This window comes from Prinia subflava, chromosome Z, assembly GCF_021018805.1.
Source record: "Prinia subflava isolate CZ2003 ecotype Zambia chromosome Z, Cam_Psub_1.2, whole genome shotgun sequence".
Taxonomy (NCBI): Eukaryota; Metazoa; Chordata; class Aves; order Passeriformes; family Cisticolidae; genus Prinia; species Prinia subflava.
In genome coordinates this window covers 12,861,227-12,885,860 of record NC_086283.1, presented here as the reverse complement: position 1 = coordinate 12,885,860, position 24,634 = coordinate 12,861,227, and the positions used below count along the sequence as shown (strand labels likewise).

Sequence of the window (24,634 nt, the reverse complement as noted above, 5' to 3'; positions counted from 1 at the left end):
GCCTCTGCTTCAAATATTTCAAGTTAGAAAATGAGAACAATAAAGGGAAGGAGTTGCTTTATCACTTCTGTGATGTTCCAGTCATATAGCTGATCTGAGAATGGGTTAAGTGCTTTTAAGAGGAACAGAAGTGGACTGTGTGTTTTTATGGTGTAGCTTCCAGAGGCAGCAGAGGTATCTTTTGCAGTAGTTTGGATAAGTGGTGCCACACAAAGTTGGAAGCACTGTATAAAACTGAGCAGAGTCTTTTTTCCTGATGAAACTTGAGAGAGACTATTCATATACCTAAATTTAGGGTTGTACATTCAAAAAGCATTTGCTAGACTTTGGTGTGAACAGGGAAAGTTTTCTCTCTCCAGTCCAGCTTTTAATCCTTGATATAAATATTGTGTCCAGCCAAAAGGGTTGTTTCTCTTATTAACACCAGTAACATACAATTTATGTACTTACACCAGACTGCAGAACTAGATGGCAAGATTCAGAGGGAGGGTGGCTTTCCTAGAAAATAATGTGAGCAGTTTTGTTTTGGAGTGTTTGGGGGTTTTTTTTGTTAGTTGTTTTTTATTTTTTTCTCCACGTATTCTGATTAGGTGTAGATCTTCTATTTAGCAATTTTGCTACTGACTTTGTTTTTTTCCCTCATTAAGAATGGATACAGTTGTTATTTTAGGAATGCATTCCGGAGATAGCAGTGATCTTTGCACAGGCATACGTAATGTATGGTCTCCCAGTGCCACAGATCTCAGGAAAACAGGCATTGCTCATGGTCTGGGAAAGTATCCACTCTTCTCTATCAGAAGCATACCTTCACAAAAGTCCATTAAAGAAATGTCAAGCAGGCCTGATGCATCTCTTGGTTGACCAGTCTTGTGTCAGTGGTAACCAAGAAACTATAGGAAAGTTTATTCTGGTCTCATCTGTACTGCTAAAAGTAACAAGCAGAACTTCCATACGTATGTGTAGATTTAGTGTTGGCAAATACATTCTCTTAAGCTGATACTGTTTTTATTTTCTTTTATATGTCTGATTATAAACAGTGGAAGGTATGTGCTAATGTTTTGCTCAGTGTCTTTATTGTGCTTGTTAAAATAAGTGATATATAAAGCAGAAAGACATCTTAGTTTGGTGGGCATGGAGACTTTCTCTGCAGAAGGAGGTGGTGCAGGTGCTCCTCAGCCTACACTGCTGTCTCTTTTAACATAATCATGGGAGCTGCGAAGGTCTTGAAAAATTAAAATGAACAAACAAGTGGTGTTTTCAAAAACTTCAGGCTGACCTAGATGCGCGCTGGTGCTGAGCTCCCTGTGGTGCCGTGGGGAGGCTCTGGGGAGGCTGACGGCTCCAGAGGCACAGGATTGGCTGTGCCCGGAGCTGAAGCCCCACGCTGGCCCCGGGTGAGGCAGCCGTGGTCCCCGGGGACCGCGGGGCCCAGCAGCAGAGCCCTGTGCGGGGCTTGGCATCCGCAGCCTGATGTGCCAGCTGGCTCAGGACACCTCTGCTGGGAGCTCCCTCCTGGTACAGGAGGTGGAGGAGTTCAGCTGCCTCTATGCTGCAATGACAACATTGAGCTTGCTGTGCTGTTTCTAAAACTTGGTCAACTTAAAAGACAAAGGCAAAGCATGCTGTTTTCCCTTCATTGACAAAATCAGGATGTGATTGCACGTACTCAGCTCCCTATTGGTCAATAGAGAAGCTTAACAGCAGCTCTAAATGTGTCACAATGAAATTTAGGGTCCAATTGTATGAGTGCAGGCTGAATACCATGATAATGAGAGCTGCATGCACAAGGCAAGGTTACTGTGTGTGACTTCCTAAATTCCTACATGACTTCAGCCCCTGTCTAAGACTCCTGCAGTCCCTCTTGTTGTTGTTGACAATATTACCATTATAATTGGCCTACTAAAGCTGTGTGCATATATTCAGTAAATCAGACATGACAGTATGCAATATAGCCAGGCATTTGCTACTATAGTTAAAAATGAATGGATTTGATACAAATTTTCCCAAGCAGACATTCATATGGCCTAGAAATAACATGAGATTTACTTCTACAACGTGTCTCAAATACTAATCCTAGGCCTCTAGAAATTAATGTTTCCTAACATTGTTTCATATTGGGTAGCTGGACCTGTAGCAAAGAGCTCATAGATCTGAAGGAGAGGAGATCTGCCATGGAAAGTCAAAACTCAGCTTCCAGTTCTGAGCATTAACAGCGTGGCCATCCTTCTCCCAGCAGCAGTGTTAAGAGTCTAGTTCAGAATAATAATTCAATAACAGCAGTTGATGAAACACAGTGGTATTGGATTCAGATACAGAAAAAAATTGGCAATATCAGTGGCACAAAGAATTGTCATAGAATCAGGAGCTGCTGAGAACATGAGATAGTCACTCAAAACGTTTCTGTGTAGACTTTCCCATTTTCTCCTTTTCTCTCCCAACGTTCCTGGAATGAAGTAGTAAATTACTGGGCAAAGCATATATGGATGGCTTTTATTGGTGAGGGGACTGTACGCAATGTTAGAAGGTGAGAAGCAAACACATGCTGAAATTGAACTGTGACCTCAATTCACAATGGCATTTAATCCGTGTGGTCTTTTAAATAAGGTACTTAATTTTCTGAGACTAATATTGGGCACTGAGGTCCAGAAATGTCATACCTTCATACGTCATAAAATTATAGCACTTAAGAACACTTCAAGCGGGGGACTTTGTCCTTTTTAGTTGATTTAAAGACAAACAGTGGTTTAAATCTCTTCTTGCTTCGTCCTTGCAATTGTGATGCATTTCTCTCACATTTTTGTTTTCTGGACTGATTCCACAAGACTGCTCAAATCACTCTAGAAATAGCCGATAATATCTAATTTGCATTATATTTTTTTGTTGTGTATATGGGTCAGTAGGACAAGGAATCTTTGAAAAGCCATTCTAATGATGTTATCGGTATCTGAACTTATTGAGCATTTCTCTGATTTGATGTATATTAACTTAAAATGACTGATTTCTGGTGTTATGGCTGAGTGCAAATGATGCAAATGACATAGTTAAATGAAAAGAATTCTCTGCTAAACCACACAACGTTATTGATGTGCTGAGGTTTTTTAAAAAGCCAGGAGAGAATTATGTTTGTGCTGTCCGCAACCAGATTCTGAAGTAAAGCTGGAAGTAATGACATGCTAATAAAACAGGAGGGAGAAACTGGTGCAGAGTAGTTGCTGTGTCAGCATGTCGGCTCCTGATGCAATCATGGGAATGCTCCTTGAGCATAGTTGGAAATGACATGTTTAGAGTGAGGCCACTTCCAGCTGAGACGAGCAGGGGGCTGGAAGAGAAATGAACAGCATTACTTTTGTAAAATTTGGAAGACTTTCTCCCTTTGTAAATAGTGTTGTTGTTTCATTTTTCTAGAGAGAGAGAGCCTTACAGTATCTATAGAAACAATTTTCTTTTCCTTCTTAACTCTTATTACTTTCTGCAACAATTTTTCATATGGCCAAAAGAGTTCATTCTAGATGTGTACTCCAAGTAAGTTTGTGGTGATCCCAGTTCTCTTGTTTCCAGCTCTACATGAGGAAATGCAAGGTGTATATATAGGCCTCACTAGAGAAGTAATTTTTAATCTGATAGCCTTTATTTGTTCACTTGTATTGTTTGACTTGGTTGAATGACAGTGTTTTGAAGAATACACATAAAAACCTCAGACTTCAGGCCTTAGCAAGAAAATATCATACCCCATTCGTAAGGTTTAAGTTAACCTTAAACTTAACCTTAAGTTAGACATTGCATATTGAGCTAGAGGTAAAAATTTTGATATACCTCTTTCACATCAGAAAGATCAATCCTGTAAACTAGAGGATAATTCCTGAAATGACAGTGAAAGGAAAATATCCCATCAATGTTACTGTCCAAACAACCTCTTCCATCTTTTCATTGAAATGGCTTTTCTTTTAGAAAACAAGCTAAAATAATATCTCTTCCACTTCCCTCTGTAATAGAGAGAAATATAGACACGTGAAAACCAGCTGAAACACGGACATAAAATTATATATAATATATATGGGAATAGTAACAATGTAAAAAGGATTCAGGGATTTTGTGGCTTGTCTTTTTGTTTTTAGGCTTTCAATTTTATATAAGAACTGAAATTAAATTCTGAGACTCAATTATGTAATAAAATTTTTCTTATCACTGTTTGAAAGCGTAATGCATGTGCTGCTGTGCACTGCCATCTCCTGAAAGGAACAGAGCAATCTTTTATTATATCTTAAATGGCTTTTTTTTTAGAGAAGTTAAGACACTCTAGGTATGAATTAGGTCTGAATTTCCAAAGGAAAACAATTTAATTCCTGCCTGGCTGCTCAGACAGGAACTATGTTTAGAACTTTTTTTCCCAATTCACCTATATATCTGTGTGTTTTACTTACAGAGATACTCATGTTCTAGAATGTGTGATGTTGTTCCTGTGAGGTAGCTTGTTTAAAATGTCAAATACAGTATTCGTTATAGGAGAAATTTTGAAATTTGTGTCTGAAATATGGAGCCATAAAACCATAAGCAGTGATCAGAGCAAAAGTGGAGGCATTGTACTCAAGGAAGAAGGAGCAGCATTTGTGAAAACAGCATGGAGTATGGTCTAACCCAATCCCTTACACATTCAGGTGCTGCCAGAGGTAGGGTTTATTTCAGGCTGAGAAAGTGGAGAAAAAGCATACGAGTTTATTAGGAATATCAGTGTGTGAAAGAAAGACGAGATTGTCAGGAAGGTTCATCTGTTGAGGACCTGGATGGATTCACCAGTCCAGGATTATCTTGGCAGCAGCCCTTAGTTGCCCAGTGAAAGGGCAAAGGTGCTGAAGGGGATTTTTATGATGACACATGCAAAAGAGTCCTAGTTACCTGGCACTTTGCTGTGTCCCCTACTGAATAAATGACCTGGATTATTTTGAGGACCAAGCCAGGCTTAAGATGCTATTTCCCATCTGTTGAATAAGAAGCTGTACTCTGCAGCATTGGCTGGAAGATCTTTGTTTTGCCATGCTGTTCTGCAACGCACTCGACAGCTGCCCTGTGTGTGTGCATGAAATCTGTGTATGTTCACTTCTTTACAGTATAGCACTTGAGACAGAATTACTCTTCAGGGATAGAATTTGACTAATTGCTATAATTATTTCCCAATTCTTTTCTCCCCCCTTATTTTTACCCTTGTTACTAAGTAGCCTTGTAGAACTGTTCCTTCAAATGTTTGCACGGCTATGTCATTATTTTCAGTGTAGGTGTAACCCCCAAGTGAAGCCTGTGTGGGTTTGGTTTGAGTTCCCTGAAGTGTTTTAAGATACGTCTTGGACACAGTTTTTTTGTCCCCTTAAATGCTACATGTATCCACAAATAGCTGTTTTGTGGCGAAGACAAGGTTTGTAGCATCTTGCATACATAGGAAGCGTGTTCTTGGCCACGTGCAGCATTGCTTTATGGAGCTAAATAAAACAAGAGAGAATGGAATGGGGGCAAGGGGAAAAATGAATGTTTTCAACTGAGATTTGCACAGAGATGACAGGTGAATGAGGTGGAGAGGTAAAGAACAGCTGTTCCAGATGGTAGGAGCTTCAGGAGGGAAAATGCTGGAGTCAAAGCGGTCAGATTGTAGGAAGAGATGATGCTCATGAAGGATGAGTGGTGCTGGCAGGGAGATGAGTGTCGGAGGTCGGTGGGGAAAAACACAGCAAACACTGTGTATGAAGTTTATGTACCTGAAAGTAGTCATTTCCTCCAAATGAATCGTTTTCAGTTCTTTCCAGCACTGATTGCAGGTGTTTACCTGCAGTCATCAGTGATCAGCATTTTCTGTTGTCTTTGTTTGCCTTGACACATTCACTGCCTTAGCCAAGTTCTGTACCAATAACAGACACTCGAGAATGAATAAATAAACACAGCTTTCAAAAGTCCGGTTTTGAAGCAGCCCTTCTGTCTTTCTAATCTACTGGCATTAAAAGCTTTAAAGGTGCTTGAAAATCTAACAACCTTGATTTTAAGGTTTCAAACAATCTAGCATTTGTCACAGGACTATAACACTGTAATTTGAGCCATCTCTGGGTAAATAGGTCATGCAAAAAGCAAGTTTTAAACGATAGGAAATTAGTGATGCTATGGTTTAAAGAAAAAAGCTTAACCTCTGGATTAGTCTTGGAATTCTTTCTCAATACACCTGAAGAAATTGGCTAAATGAGAGTTGGGCACTCATGCTCTGCCAGATCCCCTTCAGTTTATTGGTTCCCTGTTTACAATGCTCTGCTTAATTGTTTTGAAGAAATAAGCAAAAAACTCACTTTCTGTGAGATTTATAAAGGCAGAACTTATTTTAATTAACCGTTTAAATTTAATTTACTGACTTCAAGAGTCAGACAATTAGCTGGAATTGTTGCTTGGCAAATCCTAGAGGTATTACACCTGAAATAATTTATACTGGCTGCTGACCTGTCTCTTGATTGTGGGTGTCAGTTCTACCTCATTTTCCCAGTGGTGCTACCTTTTTAGGCTTAATCTCACATTGTTTGCACTTTATTTTTTTTGTCAGTAGACATGATGCTAAATGTAGTTCCTAGCCCACTCTCGTCATTCAGTTTATTAAATAGCACCTTTGGAAGAATCTCAATTTTCATTTCATGGCCATGTTCTTACACAGATCGTTTGCTTTGTGCCTAATTAGTTTTCCCTGATATGTCTAGCTGGAATCAGTGCTTCCCTTTACTTTTTGTCTTAGATTATGTCGAAATGTAACAATTTTGTATGTTATGAAGCTTTGGGGCTCTGTGTAGAAAGAACTGCTCTTAAGGAGTGAAGAATGCATGATGTTCTAGGAAAAATGTCTAAAATGTTTATGATTAATGCTTTGGGATACTGCAGGTGAAAGGCATAATGTGATATTTTGTTCTTTTACTTTTGTTCCTCCACAGGGGCAATTTTTGATGAATCTGCCAAAAAAGATGAGGAAGTTTTTCGCATGGCAGTTGCTGATCTCAATCAGAATGATGAAATCTTACAAACAGAGAAAATCACATGTTCAGTGACATTTGTGGATGGCAACAACCCTTTCCAGGCCGTTCAGGAAGGTAGGACAAATAAAGAGATTTCCTGCTGTTGTTTCTGCAGCAACATGCAAAGTATTATCCTGATGTTTTCCTAGCTTTATGGGAGTTCTTTATTTTTTTGTTGGGTTATTTTTATATGAAATAGCAAAAAATGCATTTAGTTTTGGATTTAGCTGCTTTATTTTGTGTTGGTTCTAGTGACTTATTGTTAGAAAGTCATCTTTTATCCATTTTCTATGTATAGGCTGTTGAAATGTGATAAAGAAGTCAGACACACTTTGCCTACATATTTCCTCTTTTCCAGGCTGTTTTGAAGTTACTTGTCAAAATGATAACTACTTCCTACTACTTTTTGGTTTGATTTTGTGCAACTAATGGCAATTTGTTGGGAAACATAGGTTCTTGTGTGGATAACCTTTTCAGCCCACACACCTGGAAAAATTACATGTTTTAAAGGAGGGATTAGAGAGAACCTGCTGACTCAGAAAGTTGCCTCCAACATGACTTTGTTCTCAGCCTTTGTGCCATTCCACAATTACTGGACAAGGGATTGTCCAGTAATTGTAGAATGACACAGCGACATTGCTTTGGGCTCCTTTGATACTGGCAGGATGCTAACAGAAGCTCATATTTGAAATCCTTCTGAGCTGGATGAGTAAATCACTGGTGTGACTGAGCAGTTACCTGGAAAGACAAGAAGTCTTTAGAAAATATGGATTCAAATTTGAGGTTTAAGCACTTGTTATCTCTTTGCTCTTCTGGCACAATAACTTCTGCCTGAGATGCTGAAGTTATTTATTTGCAGGTATATTAGTAAACTTTTCTTAACAACAAAACTAAATTTTGATGACTTCATATATCATTGTTGGCTCTGTATTGACACTTGAGATTTCAGGGAAATATGCAATCAGTTGCTCCACTATTTGTGAAGTTGAAGGTTTGGCTTCAATGGATTATTGACAAGGCAATGTTAATGAAAAAGCCTGTAATGCCTTTTTTTTTTTTTTTTTTTAGCCAATGACTCTTAATTTTTGGGAACTGATTAATTTAGAAATATTTTTCCAGTTCAATTTTAAAAGTAGATAGTTCTATGTAATGAGAAACATTGCAGCCTTTACTTGATAGGGCTGAAGAAGAAAAAGATGTGATTTTGAAAGTATTCCAGTTAGATTTAATTCCATCTCTTTCAATCTAAGGCTAGCATAGAAACTGGAACTACCCAATACTTTTAGAATTCACATGGGGAAATAAGTGAGCTCAATCTTTTTAAGATGCTTTCTACATTGTTGATATGTAAGGTTTTTTTCTTTTTTTTTTCCTTTTTTTTTTCTTTTACTTTCTTTTTTTCTTTTTTTAAATTCAGGATGGATAATGATAGCTGGTGCTCTGTATTTAGCATTTATTAACTCTGAAACTTACCAATTAATTTCCCAGATCACTGTGGTGGAGTAGTTGCTAACCAGTTCATGAAATTATGTTTTAAATACCTTAACTGTAACTTAGAGAAACTAGGACTGCCTAGTAAAGTAGACTATTCCAAAGGAGTTAATGACCCAATATTTCAATATTCAATTATTATTTTATGCAAAAGTTGTATTTGTCATTGTTGAAAGTATAGTCAGCATTTGAAATGTGAATGGAGCAGACTTGACATAAATTTCATTACCATCTGTTGAAGGGGTGGAAGGTCTGTTATGGTATTGATGAGTTCCGTATTTTCCAGTAAAAGCTGTTTCTTGTAAATACATGGTCAAATACAGCTACATGCTTAGCTAATATCATATTCCCTATATTTTAAGGGCACTGTGTTTTGTTTGGATAATCCAAGAGAAAAACAAATGTTTCAATCTTTTGCATGTATGTATTGGTGACATTTTACTTTTAAAATATTTTACCACAGCTAATGTGTTTTGTTTTAACTGAACACAGGCAGAAGCTGTGTAGTAATTCGATTACTTTGCACTAGTTTCTTGCCTTTTGCTTTTTCTCTCTATCTCTGTATCACTCATCCCCTGCTCCTAATTGTATTTCTTATAAATGTTACTAGCAGGGAAGGCGACCACTCTGACTTTTGCCATATATTGGCAAAAGTAGCCTATTGTCATGGTTTTTAACTTGGACAAAAGCTTAGCAAAAATGCACTGTACTAAACACCAGGAAAAAAGGTTCATTTAAACATTCAGGCCATTCTGGTCTTTTATTTATAAAAGAAATAGTAGAACAAGACTAAGTACCATATTTTTCAATGTGTGAAATTTAATATCCTCAAACTTGCCTTTTCATGCAAGCATGACCCTTTCCTTGGAATCATAACACCACTGAGTCTGAGGTCTCTCCTATCAAGCAGGGCCTAAATGTTAAAAAAATACACTATTCATTTAATTTACTATTTGCTTTTCTTAAGTATTTTTGTATAAACTCCTTGAAGTTTGTTTTGTTTTAGGCCACAATATCTGGAGTTTTCAAAGGATTTGACTTTTTTCTTACTGTATAAACTACAGAAGAGCCTTTAAACTCCACAACTTTTAATGCTTGGTAAAACGCTTATTTTTGAAGCATTAGATCCATAATAATGGCTTAAAATTGGTCTGAAATTGGTCTAAATTTGTCTTTGAATTGTCCTTTTCAGTCAATAGAGAAGGATGAAGAATTGGCCTAGGACTGTGAATTTCAAAAAACCAAGAAGTCATAAACAAAGACCTCATAAAACAAGACATTAAGTACAGAGTTCTTTTTCATAATGATCCAATAATGCAGAATTTCTTTTATTTCACTTTATTAGTGAAATGGGCAAGTAACTCGCAAACAATGTAAACAGAAATTCTAAGACACTTCATAATGATTTTGGGATGTAAAGATAAGTAATTTGAGAGTACTGCCAGCCCAATGCAGTACTGTGCTCTTCCCTCTAAATCTGTTTTTATGTATTATTACGGTGCCCTTAAATGTCTTTCACTTGTACCTTAGGGCATCTTCTTAACAGCTCTTATTGGGGGGGATGATATTCTAGCAAAGCTGAGGGGTTTTATCCTAGAAGACCTGTGAATAACATGCCCCATGTCATCACTGCCCTCAGGAACTCTTTATATGTATGTTCCAGTGCACAGAAGCAGGAGGTGAAATTCTTTAAGTTAAGAAAATTAGTCTTCCCTTCTGTTGGCCACAGAAAGGGCCTACAGCAAGTGTGGTTCATCCCATGCCCTTGTGGAAGCTCCAGCCCAGTTGCTGAGATTTGTGACAGTGACCTGTGGAAATGTCCAACGTGGCAGGTTCCTTACTCTCTTTCTTTCTTTCTTCAATAGAAAATGCTTCACAATATTTAGAGTACTCTTCTGTGCGGTGCCTCAAAATATTTGTGTGCTTGTGTGATTGAGAGGGGAAGAATATTGTAATTGGCTTTTTTATGCTATGCCCATGTCGGGTACCACAAAGGAAAAGCAGAAACTTAAGTTTTCTTTGTATATAGACATTGAAAGAAGTAGGGATAGTCAGTGATTGCATGGTAGCTAGGCAGTGATTTAGCGCTATGAAACAAGGAATTATGATCCAGATCCATACTGGTGCTAATAATATATATTAGTATAATCTTTATTTCCTTTCCTGTGAGACTCCAATTTACAGCAGTATTTAAATAAGGGTGGGACAGGCCTTCAAAAGGGTTTGAGTACATGTACTTAAATTGTAATTATTTTTTTTATAAAAGACGTGATTCTCTATTTCTTTTCAGTGAACTCTTTTTCTTTCACTGGGAAATTTGGTTGAAATAAATACAACGCTTGTTTTCTCATTTGTCAGAAAATCACTCTGTTCTTATCTTTCTCCTAGTTTTATTATGCTGGTGCTTACTTCAATACACTAAAAATTAAAGCTTTAATTTTATGGTTCAGAGCCTGCTGTTTCCTCCAGTCCTTAATTTATCATTGATAGTACAGCCATACAGTAGCTGAATGGCTGATAGAAAGTGTGTGATGGCCTTTGCATTTTTGTGGCAAGTGGAGGGAAGGGGTGGCTTTGCTAGCTTGGACCAGAGGTAATACTTTGGCTCATGCTGATACTCGTCCTTGAGCAGCACAGTTTCCTCAGCCCCCATGCTGCCGTTTCCACTTGCACACCCGGAGTTAATGGAGCAAACTCTGCAGGAGTTTGCAGAGCTTGAGGCATCCGCAGCATCTGGAGAGTAGTCAGCTCTCGGCCAAAGATGCGTGTTGTCCTTGGAGATCCATTGGCTATGTTTTCACCTCATGGCAAATGTTTTATTTTCATGTAGTGCTGGTGGGGTTTTTTTAATCTTACTCCTTTCTCCTAACTGTTTTTTTTCTCCTTTTGACAATATCACATGTTTACTTATCTTGAATAATGATTCTATGATAATCTAATGTTTTCTTCTATAGGTTACCTATGACACATGACAAATAGATTTGACTGATGCTGTTTGAAATTAACTTTGTTGGACACATTTTCCTATTGCAATCAGATATATGTGAGGCTTATTTTTTCTTTTTTTTCCTAACCCAACCTTTTTGTCATTCAGTGTAGTCACCAGAGTATGCTTACAGACACCAACTCAAGCCTTGGTAATGGCTTTTGAAAGCTTATTGTGATCAGTGAAGTAAATAAGGCAGTGAGTCATAACTAAATGGGATTCAGCTGTAGAGCAACAGAGGTTTGTAGGGCAGCAATATGTATGAAGGTCACATGCAGGATTTTATTCAAGCAAAGTTTTATGGTCAGAAATTACAACCTGATGGATACATTTGCTTTGGCCTTTGGGACTAGATGAGTGTAATAAGATTGTCCTTTCCCATTTCTCTGATCACTGTAGAAATCTATTTAAATCCACAGTTTTCATGGACTGCTAAACTTTCTTTCACTTTGTGTCACTTATTTCTTGATTTTTCTCAGCCTTCCTTGAGCTGTTTATTAACCAGTACATGTTCGGTTTGAGATTAGACCTTTACAGGGTTGAACTTCTTCACTGCCCCTCCATTTCATTTCCGATTTGCTGTTTTATTTCCCGATAAAATGGGTTTTGATGCAGAGAGATATACTGAGGAGGAAAAAGAATCAAGTAGGATCTGAACTATAAAACATCAAGGAAGAAGAGGAGGAGACACATTTCAATAATGATATAAAACTCCTTTGTAAAGTCAGAAACTGTTGGAAGTGTTTGCAATTGCAAATTGCTTCTATCATGAGCACTTCAGATAATATGACAGGAGATTCTTTGAATTACCTGTCCGCTGTGCTTTCTCACAATATACTAGCAGTTGAAGTACTTGGCTCCGTTCTCAAGGTGCTGGGTGAGAAGCCTACTCCCTTACACAGGCTTTGTTCTCATTTAAGTCATGCTGACAACACAAAATCAACCAGCTCTCCAGTCTGCATAAATGCACCATGGGAGTCCAAGTGTTGGTAGCTTAGGAAAACAGATCTTTCTACACTGGTGATAGCATCCTGACAGCTGGGAAGGCAGTGGTTGCATGGGAGAAGATCAGGCAGAAGGGAGGAGAGAGCACTGATGGAACTAGAAAAGGGACATGTAATAGAGGCTTAGTTTAGGATGAGCAGGATGTACATTTAGCACATTTTCACAACAATTTCAAAGCTCTTGTGACCTTTCTTTGCCCGGAAGTAATGTACTCAGAACATACTGGAGGTTGTAAAAGGAGGTCATTTATTCTCAGAAAGGCCTAGGAGTGGTACAGCTGGTGCAGTAATTACAAGACTTCCGTCACTCTCCAGCCTTTGGATTTTGAGCCCCAGTGTTTTCTAGTTCCTAATTCTTTCTGTAGTAATGTTTTCTTCAATTGTAAGACAGCTTCCATTATCTTTGTTTCCAGTTTGAAAGCAAACTCTCGCAGCTGTAAACTGCATTAGACTTCCAGATGCTTGAAGATTAAAATCATTTATATTCAGCTCAAAAAAATTTCCCCAAATCCACATAAAATTAAAAAAGAAAAAGAAATTTAAAAAAAATCAGTGTATCAAGAATGGCTTTTTTTCAGGATAGCTTAAACAATGTGAGAAATTAGGCTATAGTTATGGTGGTTGAAGAGCCTTCTCTGTGGTAACCTTTCCAAATTTCTCAGCACAAGAGGGGAGGAAAGAGCCTTTCTTACTCCACTGCAGGCTAGGGCAAGATCCCTGCATCCTTTTGGTGCTGCTAGCCGCTTTGTTTCCCAGAGCACCCAAACCCCACTGGATGTACACTTCATGAATGCTGCATGTGTTTGTTGTGGTCTGGGGAAAGAATACTAGTGTTTCTATGGAAACCACTTTTCTTCAGGTGGGCAGGAGACCCGGTAACATACCCCGTTAGGCTTGGCTGCATTGCAGCATTCAAATGCAACGCTGTGACTGAAGGTGTTTGCATCAGGCCGCACATCAAACTGAAGATTTCAGTGCTTCAGAGTTTGCATTACCTACCACACAGCTCTCTGGAGTCTTTTCTCCCCCACTCTGCTTTCTCATGACTTGAAGACAGCAGGAATGGTTTTCCTAACACTGATGCCATTTGCCATTTTTGGGTGCCAAAGTTGTGCTTGACTTAATTTTTTATGTCAGATGTTAACTTTTTTTTTTTAAGAGCTTCCACTTTCAAGTGACAGGCAGGAAATTTAATAGACTTGAAAGAATTTCTTTCCCAGACTGTTGCTTGAAAAGCATGTGACTGTGAGACTATTAACCTCTAAACCCTTTTAAAAAGGTGGATCAAATACATGAATAAATACACACTGGACAAGTGTGATGCCTTTTGATGGTGAGGTGCAGAGTGAATTTTACCACATTACTATAGGAAAAGCTGGACAGGCTGCTGTTCTGCAGTACTTACTCTTTAAATCTAGGTTGGATCATTTCTGATTTTGCAATAGACACATTTCCACTTGCAGTTCACAAGTGCCCAATATGTGTTTTCATACATTAAGCACGGAGCTTCAGTCTCCTGTGTTAATGTACTCTGACACACTGCTAGGGGTTTACTTTTAAGAGAGCTATGCAGATTGTGATGTGATTAAATAATATCAGTTGTACATTTAAACGTTTAAAGCCACTGTGCCTGGGGGTTTTTGGGGTATTTTAACAAACAGAAGCATAGAGATGAAGTAAATGAGAGATACTTCCTCTTCCTAGACGCCAATTAATTAACTAGCACCCTGAGCTATCAGTCCCCTAGAGTGATCTTCTTAAATAAGTAATGGACACCTATCTGGATTTCTTTCTCATCTTTTTGTGAAGCAACGTCCACTAAAATCACTGGAGCAGTCAATCATCACTGTCCAACCAGATATGTATATTCCCAGACAGGCCTCACAGCCTGCAAGCTTGCAGCCAGGTTGTGGTTTCTACCAAGCAATAAACTGCTGTATTCAGCTGTTCTCTGCTGTACAGAGTCCTCCTGAGTCCTCTCATAATGTTAATTGGAGGTTTTGCTTTTGTTTCTCCTGGCTAAATTCTATGAATTAAGTGAAAGTCACCAGGTCCTTGTTTCACCATACATTTTAGGTACAAACATGGATCTGATTCCTTACAGATCTGTATTTGCTGCCTCTATTTCAGTGGTTGTCTAAAAGTCAATAGAGTCAATTAATTTTAATTAAGTAATTTCTTAATTTAATTCCCTCTTTTTAGCCTTCCTTGCACTTCTTCATTCTCTTCTCGAAAACATTTTGTTTCATTTGCAAGCTGGTTTTGTTACAACCTGTTAGCTCTTTGGTCACTGTATTCTTAGTAAATAGACCAGTCTCTATTTGATGCAATTGGGTATTTTTGTATTTCAAGTAATTTTAAACATACTCTTCTCTCCCTCTGTATAACCAGAGACAAAGTGTACTTTATATGGAGGACAGTAGTGTTTTAAAATCTAATTTCGGTAATGAGGAAATGAACCATGACAACTCTGGAGGTGAAGCCTGAAGTGAATTTTGAAGGTCAGTCTCTTAGATGGGGAAATTAATTATATTTTAGCTTGGTTGCCTGTTACTTAGAGTTTTTGTATTGCACACTACCAAGTAATTTTGACTAAACATTAGTTTATAAAAAAATATCTGGGCAAAAGAGTGCAGTTACAAGGACAGATTTTGAAACCAGGAAGAGTTTTATTTGAACAATAATCATATTGGAAAAACCATAACCTTTCGTGTTATCTTTTTGAAAGGATGCCTGCTGTGGGATTTTAATGCTCATTCATTTTGACTTTGGGTGGGCCTTTAGCTCCTGTGGTTACAGGCTCTTCTGAAACTGATTTTTCCCCTTAAAATCCAATCTTCTGAAATTCTTCATTATGCAGTCTGAAAAAATAATGAAGTGAGCCAAGCCACTCTGAAGGATGCAGCCACTAAGGGCAGCTCTTGCAGAGGGCAGATGAAACAGGTAGTGTTGATGGTAGTTAAAAAACATTTACTCTGAGCCTGGAATAGACACAGGAATCTCACAGAGCCTTTCATGTTCTGTTGACACACAAGTGGGAGTTTGGGCTTGGGATCTTTATGTAAGGGTATAAAGAATTAACACATGGGGCTTAACTTGATGTGGAAATTAAGCACCTGCTTAAAGGCTTTCCTGAGCAGGGATATACTTAAGCAGTCCCAAATCAGTGACTTAATTTTCTTTGGCAGCTGGTATTCATTATTTTGTTTACTTTAAGGGCTTATTTTCTCCATAAATTTGTAGACCTTTTCAGCATTTTCACATCCTGCATCTCTGCTTGTACAAATGTGCCGGGTGGCTGTAGCTCCTCTGGTATTGCTGAAAGCAGAAAATATGGCTGCAGGTCATGGCTGTGCTTTGTGACATCTGGAAAAAAGCTGGGAATGACAATGACTCTTCCAGAGTGCCAGGCCACAAAACACAGCTAAATGAGTAAAAGCCTTCAGAGGTTTGTCTTCCAACACTTTCACAAGAGGGTTATGATGTACAGGGCTTGGTCATCAGAGTACCAGAGAGCTGTACTCAGAAACTGCAGTTTCATGTTACAAGTAAACAATTTATGTTCCTCCCATCCCTTCATGACCTGGTGCAGGAAGGGAAGCCAGCAAGAAGCTACTTTCTTTTTCAGAAATATTATGTGTCTTTAGTAGCAAGCTGTGGCTCAGTGGCAAGCCCTGTGATAGCCAGCCCTTGCTATAAGGGCACGGTATGGGAGCATGAACTCCCTGTTCCAGGTGCAGCCAGATGTTGGAGCAGCTTGCTCTAATGTTGGATGCCAGGAGCTGAAAGTAAATGATCATTACATGTCAAATACAGAAAAAAACAGCTGCCCTAAGAGGAGAGAGTTTTGCACTACTGAAATGCCATTTCAGTGACAAAGGGCATGAAAACTTTGTTTCCTGAACAGAGATACCAGGATTTTTTTCAAAAAAAGCCTATGTTTTAACAGTTAACCTTCTCTCTAATGGGTGCCATCTAAAGAGTAAGGTGATGTAAAAACAGGGACTTGTCAGGACATCGGTAGAAAGGCTCATTAGTTCTTATTAAAACAAGAAATTTGAGTTTCTTCCTGAGGTTTTAGCTAATCCTAATTTTCTGATAGAAAGGAAAAGGGGATAAATTGGTATAGAGGAAGGAAAACACAACTTTTGTTTGATGAACTTGCCTTTCAAAATGTATTTTTCATTCTTAATTTGGCAATGGTGGATCAAATGCGGAGCCAAAATCATTTTCTTTTGTGTGATTAACTGGTTGAGTTCCACACATCATGGAATAGAAACTGGTTACCATGGTGAGAGCAGGAGGGAGTCTAGAGATGCCTATAGAACATTGGAGCAAACAGCACCTAGCTTGTTTGGGTTAGCAAAATACTGTAACCTTGATTTAGAATAGAAATAACTGAGTGTAAAACAAGCCTCTGGAAACACTAACTTAAGAAAATGTTCTTTAAGTAATGTTGTTTGCTGTCTTAGTTGGCATGGAATTTAAAGATGTATTGTTCTACCTTATCTTTGTTAAAAAACCCCAAGCAAACTACCACAAGTCAAGAAAAAACTACAGAGAAAAATATTTTCCTGTATTTGAGGAAGCAAGGCTTTTCTTTGTACTCTTTTTTAGTTACAACTACTTTTTTCTTAATACAAAAAAATGTATCTTTCAATAGCAGATAACAACATTATATTGAGAGTCACTAAGAATTCTGCAGTTGGGATTTTTTTTCATTAAATTTCATTATTTGGAGGATTAACATTTTGAAAGGTCAGCATCCAGGGAAGCTCCATGCACAGTTATTGAGTGGCTCTGTGAATCCCACTCAAGTCACAATTTTTTAAGCATAACACATATTTAGTTGTCAATATTTCTCTATCCTCCATGGAGAATTTCTCCAACATTATTTTGTTTCTTCTTATCTGCTTAGTACTCAAATTTTATTATGAAGATTTGTTGGGGTTTTTTGTCAGAAGGAAGAGTAAGAGGTCATCATTCATGCAAAATACTACTTAAACCTGTCAGCTCAGCCTTTAGATCAGTAAGACTTGTTTGAATCTGGCTCTGAATCTTCACAGACAAAGTTCCATATAAACCAGCTTGACCGATTATGACATGTCCCACAGCATCAAAATTCTCAAGAACTGGTTTCTGCATGTGAAGAGTAGTATTGGATGTAACAAATTTGGCTTGCTATGGCTTGTCTCAGTTACTCCTTCCTTCAATAAACTTAGCAAGAAAGGCAATGAGTTTTAACATGCTTGTTTTTGGCAAGTTCTGTAATCCTAAGATTCCTTGGAATTTGAGCACAACTAGTTTCAAAACTCCAAAATGGACTTAGTAAATATATTTGGTCATGCCAAGATCACATCTCAAGAATTTTTAAGTTCAACTTTTGTGACAACGCTTTAAACTAGGTTGATGTGCGTAACATATTTGCCAGGTCACGTATATTTCTCCTCCCTGTGTGGTTTATTTTATGTGTGTGTATATATATATATATATATTATATATATATAATATTTTATATATATATATATAATTTTTTTTTGTTTGGTTTTTTTTTTGGTTTTTTTTTTTGGGGTTTTTTTTTGGTTTTTTTTGTGTTGAGACATTAATTTCATGTGCAGTCTAACTTGACGAGAAATTCAGAAATATCTGCATATCAGCAGATATTCCTAGTGGAAGCTCCACGGGGTACAGGTAGTGACTATACTGTATCACCTTCTATTTCTAGCCAAAACAGACTCTGGTGGAGCACAAATGGTGTCTGGAGCCTCCTTTGGCAAATGCTGATGCTCAAGGTCTGACATGAACTGTGCCTCACAGAAAAGTTATGCACTTCTTTATGTAATACAGTGTCAGTTGCTGCTACAGTTGGGATGAATTTCAAAGACATGGTTCCTTGGTTGAACCTATCAACAGGTTCAAGTTCTGTGATGTTTGTGAGGAGTGCACCTTGAAAAACAACACTTTCAGAGTGGAAATGGGCAGCTGAAATTAGCAGCTTCCAAAAGCATGATAAAGGTATAGTCCTTTCTGCACTCTTAATATTAAGGACATTCTTTAAACTAGTTACACATCAGTGTATTCGTTTTTAAGCTTCAGGTTATTTTCTGGGGTTTCTACCAAAATAGCAAGAAAAAAGTTTTGTGATTTTGCAGTATTTGTTTATTACTTTAAAAATTGGTAACGTTTTAAATTACCTTAAAAACTTGTAAGAGTTCGTCCCATGTGTCTTCTATCAGGGAGTTTTAAATTCCAGATGTTTCTTTTATTTGTTTTTTTCATTATTTGGCATTTTGAAATCTGTTTTCTTGCGTATTTGTGCTCTGCACCCTCAGCTTGTGCACTGTGTGCCTTTATAGACCATACTTTGGTACTGCAAAAGGTGTTCTTGAGGAAAAACTTGTGAACAAACTTGGTGCAAAGTTGAACTCATTTCTTGAATTAATGGAAAGGGAATTTAAGGAGACAGGCTCAACTTTTCTTGTCTATTTTCTATTCTATTCTATTTCTATTTTCTAACTATTACCAGCAGTAATAGTGACTTGGAAGTTTGTCCCCTTTTATTTTTCATATCTATTAATGTTTAATGCTGAGACCAACTCATGTAGAACCCTCCTCATTGTCTATTCATTGGCTTCAGGAGTAGGATATGATAATCCTTGTGGATCACTTCCCACTTGGAATATTCTGTGATTCTTTATCTAAATCTTTATGTTGCTTTGTCTTTATTTTGCAACATGAAAAAACAAGTGATTTCAAAAGTATCTGTGGGTGAGTGATTTCCTTTAATAATGGAAAGAAGCATTTTGGGTAGTTTTCCTTTATGGCAATTCTTGTATTGCTGAACTATTGTACATTGTTCCACAAACAGCTTCTAGAGAACTGCTTGAGTTTTTCTTTAAGGGGTGACTTCTTCAATTCTTCTCCCCTTGCTTAGTTTATTCTTGTTGGTTATTTCTGGATGGTCATTGCTTATACCTGGAAGTGCTTGTTGTATCTCGCCATTTTTGATGACATGATTATATAAGAATTGAGAACAAAAGTACTTGTCTTTATCCAGCTTTATAAATATGAACAAATCTTCACTCTAAATTATGTCTGAAAATCAGTATGGTTACTAATGCTTGGAAGGGTCAGGCTCAGAAAATTTTTCTGATAACTTGAATGTGATTAGTTGAGTACAATAGCCAGCTGGAAAATACTACATCTAAAATATGCACACAACAGTGTGTCTGTTAAGGTGATTTTATTCAAAGTCAAGTATTTGAAGATAGAAACAAAATAGCATTAATAACACTAGGTTACACCAGTGTTTTCTGTGTGTTGCAAAATTTCCTTCCTGCTGAGATCTTGGTGGGTGTCACTTCTCAGCAGAATTAATTTCCCACTAAAACTCAGATGATTCACAATGCAAAGGGTTCTTCACAAGTGCAATGTTAGTAAAGGTAGTTGAAATATGTAAAATGTAAGAAAAGATCTGTTAAAAACCAGCAGAAACAAAGTACGAAATGAGACAAATTGTCATTGTATGTCTTCAGATAAAATTTCTTTCTCACAAGTTGACAAGCTGAAATCTCCCACTGATGTGTAGGGAAATAGTGAGAGATGGTTAAAAAGTGAGGAGTGTGGAAACAACATTTAAAGATTTGTTTATGCCTTTCCAAACATGATTGATATGCATGTTAGAATGCCGTGGTGTTAAGACTAGAGATTTTGATGAACTGTCTAAAGGACAAATGCAAAAAGTTTGTGATGACTCTTTTAATGCTTTTTCTGGAAGATGCAGAAGACAAGTAAAGAAAAATATAGGTATTTATTGTCTGTATCACAGTATATAAAAACGGCTTGAAAACCACCTTCTCTGCACCCTCCTCAGATTCTGAATGGTACTGGTGATATGGAGCCACTTGGGAAGCAGTACAGGTTTCATTGCAAGACTCACATTACATATATCAGAGGACTTGAACATTTTTGAGGAACAAACATCCCAGCATGAAGCAAAACATCTTTTAATGCAATTTTTGGTGAAATGTCTGTATCTCAGGAGATCTCTACTTTTTACTCAGCTGCAGGATTACAGAGTGAATGCAAGTTCTCTTATCTAGGAAATTATTCTTCAGCTTTTTTAATTGCTCTGTTTGTTGAGGTGAATTAGGATGGCTGTTGTGGTTCCAAAAGATAAGTGTAAGTCTTCACAATCATAATACTGCTCAAACTTCACAGACTTGGAGAACTTTAGAAGTTTTTGGGGTGACTGTGTGTGGTTGCTGGAGGGGTTAACAGACTTTTTGATTAAGTCAAAAGAGTTTTGTTATAAATAGTTATCTCCAGGAAAGAGCTGTGTTCTATAAAGCATACGGAAAAGCTGGAGAAAGAAATAACACAGACTTTTTTTTTTTCTTTTCTTTTTTTTTTTTTGTATGCAAGAATCTTTCTTTTTGGAGTCTGGAGAAGAAAGAATTGCAGCCTCTGAGGGCCTCACTTGTGACGCACAGAAGAACTTATGCAAAATTAACCACCCTATTTTAACTGTAAATATTTATCAAGCAACAGTAAATTATATCATCCCAAGGTCTAAAAATATATTTGTTTATCTTGCTCTTTTATAAAAGGAAATGAAAAATACTTTTAGAGAAACATGAAATGCACCTTTTTGTCATGAGTTGAGAATTTTTTTGTCTAATGTGCCTGAATAATTCAGGATCTCTTTTTTCTTTGTTTTCTTCTTCTCTCTCACTTTCTACTGAGGACTCTTAAATTCTGTAAGAAGAGTTGGAAGGTTAGCTCCCTCGGAGTTGGGTTATACTCCTTTAATTGATGTATAGGTCACAGATAGAGATGTGAAGGGTTTAGGCTTAATTCTCTAGGTCCGACTTTCAAAATAGAAATTGAATAGAAAGCCTCACCTGTAACCTCTGTTGGACTTTGCAGAAAGTCTGAACAATGATACTACAAGAAGGGGACAGGTTTGAATTTTTCAGCTAATACAGAGTATCTGAAGATATATCTTGAAATCAGCCATGTCTATAAATTCTTGCTATTTACAACCAGCAACACATTAATGGAAAAGAATGTACCATAGCTAGAAAAAAAAATAGTTTTGGGTAGAGATGTGTGTGGATACATAAAGAATATTAAAGGGTGATAAAATTGCTATTGTTACCAAGTCTACAAGAGATGGCATGATGTTGTCTTCAAATGCATCAGTAATTTTTTCTGTTAAACTTCTCATTGTAGCAGCAACTTAAGCATTTGAAATAGACATCTCCCAAAACTTTACCCGGCACAAGAATTGACACGGTGCCTGGGAATCACTTGGCAGATGTGTCTGCCATGCAGAGTCATTACATCTGGCAGCTGGAATTTATATCTGGATAGAAGAGATTGCAGTTTTGGAAGTATCAAACTTTGGAAAATAAGATATGATTCTCTGATTTTATGTTCTACTCGGATGACAATGAACTTTGAAATGTTTACCTGCTTCTGGTAGCTTGTCTGTAAACTCTTTCAGAGCCCACAGTCTGCAGTCTGATTATTTCAGAAATTGTTTCTTTATCTACGGATTCATGTAATTCAATTTTAATAATATAATTTTGCATTTCAACTCTCACTAGAGAAGTACGTGGAGCATAAATATTTAAATGGCCTGCTTTCTGAGGTTTACCTTTGCTGTTTCCAGGCTGCCTCTTGAAATAGTTGAATCAGTTTTTGTCTTTCTGATGACTGTGTTCTGGACATCACTTAATTTGGAAGGAGCACGTGATCCCCTTGGCTGGGTTCTCTCAGCCAAGATTTCCTCATTACAGATCTGCAGGGCTGTGGTCATGTGGACCAGTAACAAGGTATTTGCAATGGGCCAAAGGGGATTAAGGTTACTTTGCCACCAGAGAAATTTATTTGTGTTAAGTTAGGATATGAGTTCAAAGAGAAATATCCATATCTGATCTAATCTTAAGAACTAATCCAAGAATCTAATCTTTTGGAACAAATTATTAGCAGGTAGAGCTGAGGCTGTTCAAATTTCAGGCTACCTGAGATGAAGTTTCACCATAATGTTAGAAGAACATAGAAAAGGATCCTTTAATGTTTAGGACATGATGCTTTTATTTTCTTGTTGCTTAATGTTTTCATGTGTGTAAACTCATGTAGTTTGGAGAAGATGAGAGAAGAGGGTTAGGAGGGAACAGAAGAAAATTTCACAGTGCTCATTGACATGGAATTTTCCTTTCTTTTGGTTTAGAGTTTTGCTTGGTTCTCTACATGTAAGCAGGAGGTTTTAATCGGCATTTAGTTTTCTTCAGAATAAGTAACTTAGATTTCATTCCAGACAAGCTGTCTTGTGAGCTTACCTGGCATCTCTCCTCTGCGTAGCTGTCGTTTCATGCAGTCTTGCCTCTCCAGGTTAATAGCAGTTTATATGGAGACTTATTTTGGAATTTTCCAAAATAGATCATAAAATATGTCTTTCCCCATAAGTGTACCTGCACTTAGCTCAGCCTTTTACATTTTTCAGAATCATTGGTACCAATTATAACCTGTTCTGAGTCTATAATATTTCATTATTCTCTTTGTGTGGTTGAAACTGCTGTGAGAGTCCTGTAGTTATCAGGTCACCCTCCTTCAGTATTGCAAAAGTAGCACTTCTAGTGTTGCAGAAAAATCTCCACTATTTCAGTCTTTATTAAAACCATTAGTACCAGCATATTAACAATTATTTCCTTGGCTAACTTTTAGGATTCTTGAATTATGGACACTTAGTTTTACTGATTGGGAAGCATTTGTCCTTGGTCAATGAGATTGTTTCCAGAAAATTATAGAAATGTATTATGAAGGCAGATCCTTTTAGGATCGGTAGTGCTCTTGTTTCCCCACTGTCTCCCTTTGTGCCAGCCAGAGCCCAGCCTTCTTCTCTGACTTACAGCATCAGTGGTGAGGCTGTTGTGAATCACTGTCCCCATGGTGTGATGAGGATCCCTCAGAAAAAGCAAGGCTGTGATAACAAAGTGCAGATGTCCAAGTAGAAGAGAGAAATTTTCCCCAGACTGAGTGAATACCACTTGCTGTTGGCAAGTTTTGGAAGCTCCTGTGAGTGCCATTTAGATTAATGAGTATTTTTGAAGGATTGGGGAATCCAGGGATAGGGTAGAGGAGAGATTTCAGAGGATAATTGCTATCACTAGAAGGGGATTGTACCTAAGCAGCAAGAATTAAACATCCCTGAGCATCGTGAATCTGTTTCATTGCATTCACCCACTTCCTCTGGCGTCATGTTCTGGTTGTTTTCAATAGCTGTGTAAACAAATTAGGTCTATTTATTCCAACTAAAACTCTGAATACAGGGTAGCCAAGCCCAAGTTTATTGCCTGATTCACCTTTTGCTCCTTGCTCTGCATTATTGTAAGAGGGCAAGAGAGGTTCATGTTTTATTCAGTTAATACAATGTATATTTAATTTGCATTTTTAGTGTTTTCAAAGGTGAAAGATAACTTCAGCAGTGCTGAACGTGGTAATTTAATTGGCTGTAGAGTAGTAACAGGATTCTCAGAAATGGCTTCATCAGGAAATCTTGCAAGGCCTTACACAAGTGTGCCAGTCAGGAGCTCACCTGTGCTGAACTGCCACATGCCCACGAGGTGCGCAGCGAGTTACAGCTCTGCTGCCTCTTCACTTCATCTCAAAGGTTTGCAGGAGGAGAGGCAAAACCTAAAGGGATGAATGGAGGCTGCCAAGACATACTAAACACTGCTGAATGCTTTCCTTAATTTCACTGCCACTGGGAATGGTTGGGGTTATAATTTTCCTTGTGTACCTTATAAATGGAGGAACAAAAAAAGGCCTGTATTAAAAGGCAGTGAATAAAGTTTGTGACTGTGAAAATTATCTATCCTAATTTGATGTCTGCCTGCAGGATCTGGGCTTCTAAGACAGCAGTTTTTACATGTGTGTGTTGGGTGATACAAAAGATAGCATTGAAGATGAGACAAGAGCACTTCAGGATTTTTGATGGCTAGTGTATGCCGTTTGCAACATCGTTCCCAGCTTAGGGGACATTCTGTCAAGCAAATGGATCTGCATCCTCCAAATTAGATGCTGAGGTGATAATATTTTCAACCAGCTAATAAATCTGC

The 24,634-nt window shown here is 37.7% G+C and overlaps 1 protein-coding gene across 2 annotated transcripts in view; it reads left to right on the top strand.

The window, feature by feature from the left end:
* The window catches only part of GRID2 (glutamate ionotropic receptor delta type subunit 2), a 682,022-nt gene that overhangs the window by 130,211 nt on the left and 527,177 nt on the right, over window positions 1-24,634 (top strand). The window contains exon 2 of one of the 2 annotated variants that reach the window (XM_063423230.1): window positions 6,948-7,103. In XM_063423230.1, the coding sequence (XP_063279300.1) occupies window positions 6,948-7,103 (156 nt within the window). Of the gene's footprint in view, window positions 1-6,704; window positions 7,104-24,634 lie in introns of those variants that run through there. The other variant, XM_063423229.1, reaches the window with a different exon arrangement.